The sequence below is a fragment of the Phragmites australis genome, chromosome 6 (genome assembly GCF_958298935.1).
Source record: "Phragmites australis chromosome 6, lpPhrAust1.1, whole genome shotgun sequence".
Lineage (NCBI taxonomy): Eukaryota > Viridiplantae > Streptophyta > Magnoliopsida > Poales > Poaceae > Phragmites > Phragmites australis.
In genome coordinates this window covers 7,305,852-7,316,542 of record NC_084926.1, presented here as the reverse complement: position 1 = coordinate 7,316,542, position 10,691 = coordinate 7,305,852, and the positions used below count along the sequence as shown (strand labels likewise).

Sequence of the window (10,691 nt, the reverse complement as noted above, 5' to 3'; positions counted from 1 at the left end):
GACCCTCTCGACCCTTAGCCGTGGCGAGGCTTTGGAGGCAGGGCCATCCGGAGCCCAGCGACGGTCGTCGGAGGTGAAGTCGATGGCTAGACCTAGGGAGGCAGTCTGTGACCCCCTCGGCCCTTAGCCGTGGTGAGGCTTTGGAGGCAAGACTATCTAGAGTCCAGCGACAGTCGCCGGAGGTGAAGCTGATGGCTAGGCCGAGTGAGGTAGTCCGCGACCCCTCGGCCCTTAGACATGGCGAGGCTCCGAATGCAGGGCCATCCGGAGCCCAGTAACAGTCATCGGAGGTGAAGCTGATGGCTAGACCAAGGGAGGCAGTCTGTGACCCCCTCGACCCTTTGCTGTGGTGAGGTTCTGGAGGGTTTCTTTTTTACTTCTATGACATTGAGGCTTACGCCTACGACCTGTCGGAGGGTTTTTAGTACATCTACAGCATCGGGGCTTTTGCCTACGACCTGTCGGAGGGTTTCCAGTAACTCTACGATGTCGAGGTTTTCACCTACGACCTACCGAAGGGTTTCTAGTACCTCTAAGGTATCAGAGCATTCGCCTACGACCTACCAGAGGGTTTCCAATACCTCTACGGCATCAGGGCTTTCACCTACGACCTGCCAGAGGGTTTTCAGTAAATCTACGACATTAGGCCTTTCGCCTACGACCTGCCAGAGGGTTTCAAGTATCTCTACGGTATCGGGGCTTTCGCTTATGACCTGTCGGAGCGTTTTTAGTACCTCTACGGTATCAGAGCTTTTGACTACGACCTGCCAGAGGGTTTCCCGTATCTCTACGGCATCAGAGCTTTTGCCTATGACCTAGTGGAGGGTTTCTTTGTACCTCTACTGTCGATGGATGAACACCGCAAGCGGGGATCCTGAGAGCCCCCCTTTGAGATTCGACTGGGGGGCTGATTCTTGATCTACCTCGTACGTGGGGTTAATGTGAATGTATGGGATCTAGGCGGGATGGATGATCGTCGGCTAGTAGGAGTAAATGCATAAGGAATTTAGACAAGTTCGGACCGTACGGAGGCGTAATACCCTACTCCTGTATGTCTGATGTGTTATTAATGCTCTTAGAATGCCTTTCTCTGGATCTCTGTGTTACAAGCTGCTGCTATTCTAAGTCTTGAGCTTCCTTCTCAAATCAAGTCTGGTCTCTCCGAACTTCGATTAGCCTGTCTTTCTACGAAGCGCTCCCTCCTTTTATCTACTGGGGGAGGCCTTCCGGGGTATGCCCAAAACAACCATCATAGGTCTACAGTTTGATATTAGGGGTTGAAAATGCGCCCTTCGGTCGGTCCCGTTGGTCTTCACGCCCCAACTTTAGCAGGTGCAGGGGGGCCCACCGGCCAGCCACTGAGTATCCTCTCATGCCCGTCCGGTCAGAATAGATCTGATACGTTCTGACACAGCAGGGCGACAGGCGATACGTCTCGAGCCCATCGACAATATCTTCAAGCCGTCTTTCTCCTTGGACTCTGCGAAGGACATGCAATGGGACTCGTCGCATTAATTGTGCCCACGCCTCGCTGCCCAGGCAGTGGCAGAGACTGACGTACCCGGTACTACACGCGTGGGGGGGAGTGGTTAGATGTGACAGGCCACGCTCCTCCTTAAATGCAGCATCGGGCTTCCCACCGATCGACACCTCACAGCGGAGCCCTTGCGGGGTCCACCGGTAAGAGGCTTCTCAGGTCCTCGGGGAACTCTAGGTACTCAGGGACCAACTGTTCTTGGCCCCGAGCACCCCCTCCCGGATCTAGCTCTTCTCGGGTTCTCGGGGAACTCTGGGTACTCGGGGACCAAGTGTTCTTGACCCCGAGCACCCCCTCCCGGACTTGGCTCTTCTCGGATCCTCGGGGTACTCTGGGTACTCAGGGACCAAGTGTTCTTGGCCCCGAGCACCCCCTCCCGGATTTGGCTTTTCTCGGGCCCTCGAGGAGATGGTCCCCGAGGGATCACGCCATGTGGCACTGCACTGTCCTGGCCTCGGGACTCGGGAACCCCCAGTTCCCATATCACCGACATCTACGGTATTAGGGCTTTCGCCTACAACCTATCAAAGGATTTTCGGTACCTCTACGGCATCGGGGCTTTCACCTACGATCTACCAGAAGGTTTTCAGTACCTCTACGACATCGGGGTTTTAGCCTACGACATGCAGGAGGGTTTTTAGTACATCTACAGCATCAGTGCTTTCTCCTACGACATACTAGAGGGTTTCTTCGAGGTTTTTAAGGCATCTCCGCTCGTGGGGTTTTTTGAGATGTTTTCATCACTGAGGCTAAACCATTGGTGGGGAGGTTTTTAAAGATCTCTCCGCCCCGAGGCTGAGCCATTGGAGGGGAGGTTTTTTAAGATATCTCCACCACCGAGGCTAAGCTATTGGTGGGGAGGTTTTAAAAGATCTCTCCGTCATCGAGACTAAGTCATTGGTGAGGAGGTTTTTCAAGATGTCTTCATCACTGAGACTAAGCCATTGGTGAGGAGTTTTTTAAAGATCTCTCCACCACTGAGGCTAAGCTTTTGGTGGGGAGGTTTTTCAAGATGTCTCCGCCACTGAGGCTAAGCTAGTGACGGGGAGGTTTTTTTTAAGACATCTTTACCACCGTGTTGTGCCATTGGTAGGGAGTTTTTTTAAAGATCTCTCCATTACCGAGGCTGAGTCATTGGTGGAGAGATTTTTCAAGATGTCTCTGCCATTGAGGCTAAGCTAGGGATAAGGAGGTTTTTTAAAGATAACTTCACCATCGAGGTTGTGCCATCTGTGGGGAGGTTTTTAAAAATGGAACAATCTACGATTTGCCACTAAATAAGTGTATGTTCTACGATATTCCATCCATTGTGAGAATGACATGTGGGACCTGAACCCACATGTCATTGACACACTAATGGCATATCGTAGAACAGACAACTTATTCAGTGGTAAATAGTAGAATCTCCCTTTAAAAATCTCTCCGCTATCGAGGTTGAGTCATTAGTGTGGAGGTTTTTGTAAGGCATCTCCACCATCAAGGTTGTGCCATAGGTGGGGAGGATTTTTGTAAGACATCTCCACCACCGAGATTTGTGGTATCAGTGGGGAGGTTTTTTTAAGGTATCCGTGCACTATTTGTGTAAAGGTATGACTAAAGTTTTGACTACAAATACAACTTCGGTTTTACTGCCTACTATTGAAAATGGATATAACTTAAGTCGTATGGTATACTGTTGCTACCTAGTCATCATCTGTTGTTGGAACTTCCAACAGCTAGACTAGCTACTTTCAATGTACGCTGACCCTACTGAAAAAACAGCATCCGGAGCCAAGTTGGGGGCCCTAACTGCTCCGGAGACTTAGGTGCCCCCTCCCCCCACATCGGAGGCCATCCTGGCTCTGTGATAGTCAGGGTTGTTTGTACGACTCAGTCCTTGTCGCTGGGGTACTACACCGTTTGTGGCCGAGTCGAAGGCGGCCTAGCGGTCCAAAGGGGGATTGGCAAGGCACTAGCGCCCTGTTGCACGCTTACGACCCCTAGGTCTCATGTCGCCAGCCTTTTCTCTTGCCGAGCGCGTTGTCTGCCTTCTAATGTAATCCTCCAGGAAGGTTATGAGGGTTCGACAGCTATCTGTATTATAGCCACGTTCGGCCCTGTGCAGGATGCATTGATACTCTTCCGGTGGTGTCGGAGCTGGTGGTCGACAGCGAGGATGCTGGTGAAGTCTGTGCGTGTCGGAGCCTGTAGTCTCCCCGAAACCCCCCCTCCGGCAGGGGAGGCCGAGGGAGTTGCCAGGCAACCAGGCCTTAAGAGGACGATGGCTGGATGAAGGTGATTTGGACGTCGTCACAGGAGGCGTCTAGGGGCTAGGCCCAGGCATGAGTGTCCCTAAGCTTGAGCGTCTAGAATCATTGGAGGGCAACTTGTCTAGCTACGGCCTTGATTGTAACCTTCTAGGGTGCGGTGAGATCCTTGTTGTGCCATTGTTGTAAGGCCTCTGCACTGGCTTGGGCCTCCGTGCCGACCCAAGCTATTGGGTGGGCAGTAGCCAGGGGGCCGTTGTTCCACATAGCTGCAGAGCTGACGGGTGCATATAGTGTGTCTGGTTGCGGCTAACATGCATGCTTTTGCATGTGTGCGGCAATAGGAACGACTGTTTGGGCTAGTGCCTTGATGGTCTTTTAGTAGTGTCCTACCTCTCTAGTACTTCTGTGTTCTCTTCCCTCAGATGGCACATTGTTGGTAGAAGACGAAACGTCTTCCGCAAACAAGGTGCAACGAGAGCTTCCTCTAGAGAGGAGACTCAAGCTTGGAGAAGACGTCGAGAGGCAAGATAACACCAAATGTATTGATCGTAAACATATGTCCCCTTCCTCACACGCTTCGAGAGCAAGTAGGCTCCAAGGTCCGCAAGCTCTAAGATAACTTCGGAGCCTAAGAGCTCCAGGGGCTCGTAGGTCTGGGCACCATGAGATAACGCCAGGGAAGGGCGCAGTACTGAGTCAGTTATCAATAGTGGCATGACGTTGTACTATCACAAATATCAGGGTGTCCACAACTTATATGGCAATCAATTGTCAGTCGCTTCGTGCCAGATCAATTACAGTGAGTGTTCTTCTCTTGTTAAAATTATCTGCGGAGGCCAACTACTTCCTATGTCCTTAGAGGCAATGGCCTATGGAGTCTCATGATCTCTAGAAGCTTGAGTCTTGATAAATAGTGTAGAGTTCTAGAGTTTTAAAATACACTAGTAATACTTAGTAATATCTGTAGGTCAAGATATTTTTCCCAACAATACTAGTATCAAAATTGCGCGATTTTCTTTTGAAAAAAAGTGGGCTCGTTCGAGGATTTATTTCGCGGGCGACGTGGTGGATTGGCAACGACTCGCATGTAACTGTAAACTTGCTAGCCAAAACCGAACACCACGAGACGCGAGCGCTCTAACCCTAGAAGCGGCGGCCATGGACTCGGGAGGCGGAGGAGGGAGCGGCGCGCACAAGGCCGCGTCGGGCTCCGCGCCTTCGCCGGCGCCGCCGGCGCCGAACCCCACGGCGATGCTCTCGGCGCTGATGAGCAAGCGCGCCAGGCTCCAGGAGGAGCTCCGCTTCATCGAGCGCCAGGTTAGGTCTTCCCCGATCCCCTGCCTCTCTCGGGGCTCCTTTTCCGCTAGGGATTGTGTCGGCAGGCGGGGCCCTTGTTCCAAAGATGCAATTTTCTTCCGGAATAGGGGGCTTGCCGTTGCTGAAGATGTAGAACCCCGCCCTTGGAATTTGCTGGTCAACATTGTGATTTGAAACACTTAACGGCTTAAAAAGATTGTTGAGTTCGAGTTGCGCATATCTGTGGCAACCTGAATTTGACTTAAATGTTTAGATACTGATTCAGGGACAATACAAATCTTAAAAATAAATTTCTGAACGAATACGTTGAACCCCTGATGTTATTGCACCTGTCCTTCTGATCAAACAGGGGCATTGTGGTCTTCAGTCTTAAAAATACACTACTCATTGGAGCGAAGTGAACCACGATCTCAATTTGGGAAGACACTGTTGCAGTGAGCGAGTGATGTTTGTGATTGGACTCTTTATGGATCTAGAGTCTTATGGAAATTTGTCAGTGCGCTTAAACATGCCTGTTTGCTTAAATACTTCATTGCTTGATTGGCGGAATTGCACAATGTGCTTGATGCCTGCCATACTGATTGCTCTAGGTTCAAGTGGTAATGAAACACTTGATGTTCTAAACAGTTTGTTAGAAATCATTCTCTTCGTTGACCATCAAACCAGAGTCGCAGTTAATTGCTGTGTTCGTCAGAAATCAATCATACTAAACGAGCTACTTTACTTATACGATGACCATAAGAACTTTTTATGCTGTATTTTAGTATGCTCTCTCACAGGGCACTATTAAGTGTTTCAGAATTACAGAAAATGATCCTACGTGAGTAGTGAATCTTATGTATTCCGTCGAAAATGATTAAATCAATTGGACAGCTGATATAGTGGAAAGGGAAACGTTTCTTGTCCATAAAAGGGAGGGAAGCATATTGCTCTTGTTTGAAGTCTTTCAATCCAGCTGAGGAAGCACATTGCTTAGCGGGACTAGTGACTAATCTACCTTTTGCCAACAAATTGGTTAGTAATTGACACAAGATCAATTGTGTCACCGGCATGTACTCAAGTTGACTGTAAGGTAAACCTCTATACCTGAAGAGCATCAAACGATGTCAAAATATTTGTAAACTGTCTTGTTGAAGTATGCTCTTATCTGTTACACTGGTAATAGGGAGATGGGCAATTATCTTTAGCAAACACTGAAAAATCATCATTTATACCTTGGACGTGGACGAATATATGGGCAAGCAGAGATTTAAAATGCTTACCCTTCATGCTTTTAGTCATTTTTGTCCAACTAATTTTAATGTCTACACGCCTCCAGGTTTATGATATGGAGACTACCTACCTACAAGAGTCTAATCAGTTTGGAAGCGTGCTAAAGGGTTTTGAATCATTTTTGTCATCGTCGAAAAACACTTCTAAGTAAGACACTAAATGTTCGTTATTATGTTCTTGAATAAACTGATGCAGTCTTCAATATTTGGGGAATTTCATTATTTTTTAGGATATATTACTCTTTGTATACAATTTCTTATTTTTTGAACTAAATTCTCGGAATATTTCAATCTCTCTGCTCTTTGATTTCATTAACTATATGATTGAGACCTTACCTCAGAACTGTATACATTGGCATGGGTCATGTATAATTAACTATTGGATGCAAATCTGGGTGCTAGCTGTACGGCAGGTGATTTTTAATCCAGAAAAAAACTGTTTTCATGCTAGTGTTATGTCATGTCAGCTTCTCTCCCTACTGCATGAAGTGTCAGCAACTCAGCATGAGAGCTTTATATTTGGAAATATGATTTAGACTTATGGTAATCATTGGCTATTTGAGATTTTGGTCTGATGTCATTATTTTGCACATGCAAGTGCCTTTTATTTTCTATTTTGCATTGTGGAAACAGTTCAGGCAGTACAGATCACATAGAATTATTCATGATGGCTTCTGCTTGATTTCAGTCTCAAGCGCTCCCGGAAATTTCAGGCCGACGAGAGGCTATTCTCTCTGTCATCTGTTACTTCTCCAGCGGTGCGAATAGTAGTGCCCAATGCTGCTGAACAGCATGCCTCCAAATTGTTCTTTTCGTATTGCTATCCAAATTTTGGAGTTTGCTAATTTGGACTACTTGTTTCTCTTTGCATAAACAGGTTGATGAACATTTGGCCGGGCGAGATGGTAAGATTTCTTTGTTTTCCTTTTGAGTTGAAAGTTGAATCCACATCGGCTAAGAAATACATGTTGATACTTGTGTCATGGCAGATGGAAGAGAGTATGGATCAGGTCGTTCGAAGGGCGCAAGCACTCCTGCAAATGGGCAGTAAGTGTTCGGATACAATTTTTGCAGTGATTTCAAAACAAACGTTATGACCTTCACTGAACTCTTCAGTCTTCAGAGTGAAGAAGTTAGCCTTGAGTTGTTGCAAAATTAACTTTTGTTCATGGCTGTGGGAGTTTCTGTGGCAGAAATGCCTGGTTCTAAACTCTAATTCGTGGTGTATTCCCGCAGAGGAAAACCGAAGAAGGGAGGGCGCCCCGGAGGGAGAGATGGCAAGAGACTACGGCCGTCCAATGATCCAGACCTGGACGACGAAGATGACTACTAACTCCTCAATGTTGTAGGCCTACTGTAGCGGATCAACTTAATTTTAGCGTCTAGCCGCACATGATTCTTTATGTGTTGCCTTCTCTTGCAGCCCCCAGCTCGTTTGCTCCGCTTGTTTGCATCTTCTCTCTTCCGTTTTGTAACATAGGTTGGGTGAAAGGTTTTTTTTTCTCAAATACGCAGGTCTACTGCGTCACTCCATTCAGGTTGGCAGAAAGTTAATCATCAGATTGTGAAAAATCCCTGCAAACTTTGCTCTCAGATAGTAACTGTTCTGGATTTCAGTGCTTTTGAATGGCGGATCAGCACGTGCTGGTCAGATCACCAGCAAGGTGGGCCAGGCCCAAGAGGGCAATTGAGCTTGTAGCCCCTGAGGCCTCGTTTGGTAAGGCCTATTCCCCGGCCCATTCGCACGGATGAGTCTACTATTAGGCCTGATAAACAAAAGGGAAAAATTCAAAAAAAACCCCAAGTCACTTTGATTTTGACTTTTTTTTAAAAGTTGTTTTGTTGAAAAAAAACACCCTAAAGGTTTGTTTTGTTGAAAAATACCCAAAAAAATAAAAAATTTAAAAAAATAAAAAAATCTAAAAAATCTAGAGACAATTATAAGACTTTTGTGATTTTTTTAAATAATATCCTTTGTATCGTATTTCATAGAGAGTAAGTTTGAAAAAAAAAACGTGCAGCTCATTTATTAATTCGAGTTAAATGCATAATTAATTATTTACTAATCCAAAAATCATGAAACAAAATTTTTTAGTCTTCTTACATGATCCTCTATCTTGTAAAAATACATAAAATTTTGAAATAGTTATTATAATGTGCAGGATTGAGTAAATGTGTTGCAGATAGATTAATTCATAACTAATCCATAACACTCCAAAATTAGTGAAACCACTTTTATTAGTTTACTTAAACAATTATGTGTGTAGGAAAAATAATGGTAGACATGATAAAGTTAAAATAACATGAGTTAATAAATGAGATGCACATTTTTCTTTTTTTTCCAAACTTACTCTCTATGAAATATGATGCAAAAGATATTATTTTTGAAAACAAATTTCACAAAAGGTCTTAGAATTATCTCTAGTTTGTTTTAGAATTTTTTTATAATTTTTATTTTTTTGAATTTGGGGGGGGGGGGTTGCAAAAAAAAGTCAAACTTTTAGGGAGTTTTTTTTGCAACAAAACAATTTTTAGGGAAAAAGTTAAAATCCAGTGACTTTTGGGAGGGTTTTTGCAGTCAACCGAACTGTCGACAGGCTCAAGTCCAAGCCGGATTCTAAGAAGAGCCTCCCTTGGAAAAGAAGGAAGAAAGCGGAGGTGGCGTTTGTATGTAGCATGGGGAAGGGAAAGGAAGTACTTAAGTGGCGTTTGACAACCGGGGGTAGAAACAGTAAAATAAATAAAGTGTTAGAATACAAATTGAAATAGAGATTGATGACTGAGATTGAATTTCAGTGTACATATTCCTTTCCTATTCTCAATCCCTGCTATCTAAACGTCACCTTAGGATAAAATAAGGTGGGTATACGTATGGGATATGATTATAAGATTTTATACATATTTTTTTCTCTGTTTGGTATAATTTATTGTTGGCTTTTGCTTTTCAGAAGCTATAATTTGCAAATAGATTGGCTTATTGCTGGTTTTGAAAAATTAAAAAGCTAACTTATGATGAAATGAACTAAAAACTGATAAAACTGATTTAGGGAGACTTTTTTGAAAAACTCTAAAAACTAATAAATTTTGGTTTTAAGTGTCACCGATTTTAATGGACAAAACCAGATACAACTTATGTGTGTTCAAAATGTTTAACACACATAAAGATGTCACAGATAAAATACCAAAAACAATACTTTAAATGAAATAAACATTATGCTCTTATAACAATCGACATATATTGCCTTCTAGGAAAATATTTGCCGCGAAACAGAAGCACTTGTGTCCAACAACACCGCAAGCAATCGACTGAGAGACACGTGCCTAGAACGTCAGATCATCGTCTTGATAGTCTTCAAAATCTTCACTTGTTGAGCAGTACCACACATGTCACATGGCATAGAAAAAATAGGAAATATAAGCACATGACGCGCTCAACAAGCGTACATGAAAATAACGATATGCGGGCTTATAACAATAACAGGTTTATTTGCATAAATACGAGTAATAAAAGATAATTATATAAAAACATTAAATTAAGTGAAGATTAACCCAACTTTCCACCAACATCACCACTAAGGTCAACACCTTAATCAAAACTTTCACCAGACATACCATCTAGTACCATCATAACCACATCTACGACTATAACCAAAACCATTCCACAACCAATTAATCATGTGAGGATCTAAATCTTTTATGACCGTGAACACGACTAATATATCAGATTTTATACTCTGCAGAGGTTGTCTAGCTTTTTCCACGAGACACGATTGCATCACCTGCAAGCAAGTGACTAAATTTTCTATTATGTCCATGTTAGCTAGATGCTTACACACTTCCAATGTGTGTGGTCAGGAGATCACTGCAAGGCCGTTATAAAGTTACCTCTAGATTGTGCATGCCCGCTGAGGTTTCATTGCCGTCAAAGTGGTGTCACACCACCCAGAAGTCCACTCTTATGCCTTATAGCTCTAGAAAGAATTACTCTTCCCTTCCACGACACATCTCTTACCACTAACTAAATGGTTCTGGTTTAAAAGCCTTCCCCACACAGTCACTCTTACGATTTGGTACACACGAACTGAAATCCACTAATTAATAAGTCATGCCCCCATAAGAGCTCGTGGTTGATACGGTATTTCTTGGTTCTCACTCTACGAACTGGTACTTACTTAGGTTACTTGAGCAAATACTAAACCAACAATATAACTACAATTATCATCAACACCTCTTGCTCAATGCCTAAGGTTACATGTTGCTATGTCATTATTCAATTAATATCATTGTTGTATAAGGCACTTCCCAATATTCTCGGTA

The 10,691-nt window shown here is 44.3% G+C and overlaps 1 protein-coding gene across 1 annotated transcript; it reads left to right on the top strand.

The window, feature by feature from the left end:
- The first annotated feature begins 4,857 nt into the window (after nucleotides 1-4,857).
- Nucleotides 4,858-7,777, top strand: LOC133921423 (uncharacterized). Its single transcript, XM_062366280.1, has 6 exons — nucleotides 4,858-5,103; nucleotides 6,422-6,522; nucleotides 7,063-7,132; nucleotides 7,252-7,279; nucleotides 7,364-7,421; nucleotides 7,611-7,777. Exons 1-6 carry the CDS (start codon nucleotides 4,945-4,947, stop codon nucleotides 7,705-7,707), a joined length of 513 nt encoding a protein of 170 aa, XP_062222264.1. The 5' UTR covers nucleotides 4,858-4,944; the 3' UTR covers nucleotides 7,708-7,777.
- The last annotated feature ends 2,914 nt before the right edge of the window (nucleotides 7,778-10,691 follow it).

Bases quoted from the DNA above. Each gene is read 5' to 3' on its own strand.
- LOC133921423 (XM_062366280.1), top strand. From the start codon at position 4,945: ATGGACTCGGGAGGCGGAGGAGGGAGCGGCGCGCACAAGGCCGCGTCG. The intron at 5,104-6,421 runs GTTAGGTCTTCC...ACACGCCTCCAG, and splicing joins TCCGCTTCATCGAGCGCCAG to GTTTATGATATGGAGACTAC. The intron at 7,280-7,363 runs GTAAGATTTCTT...GTGTCATGGCAG, and splicing joins ACATTTGGCCGGGCGAGATG to ATGGAAGAGAGTATGGATCA.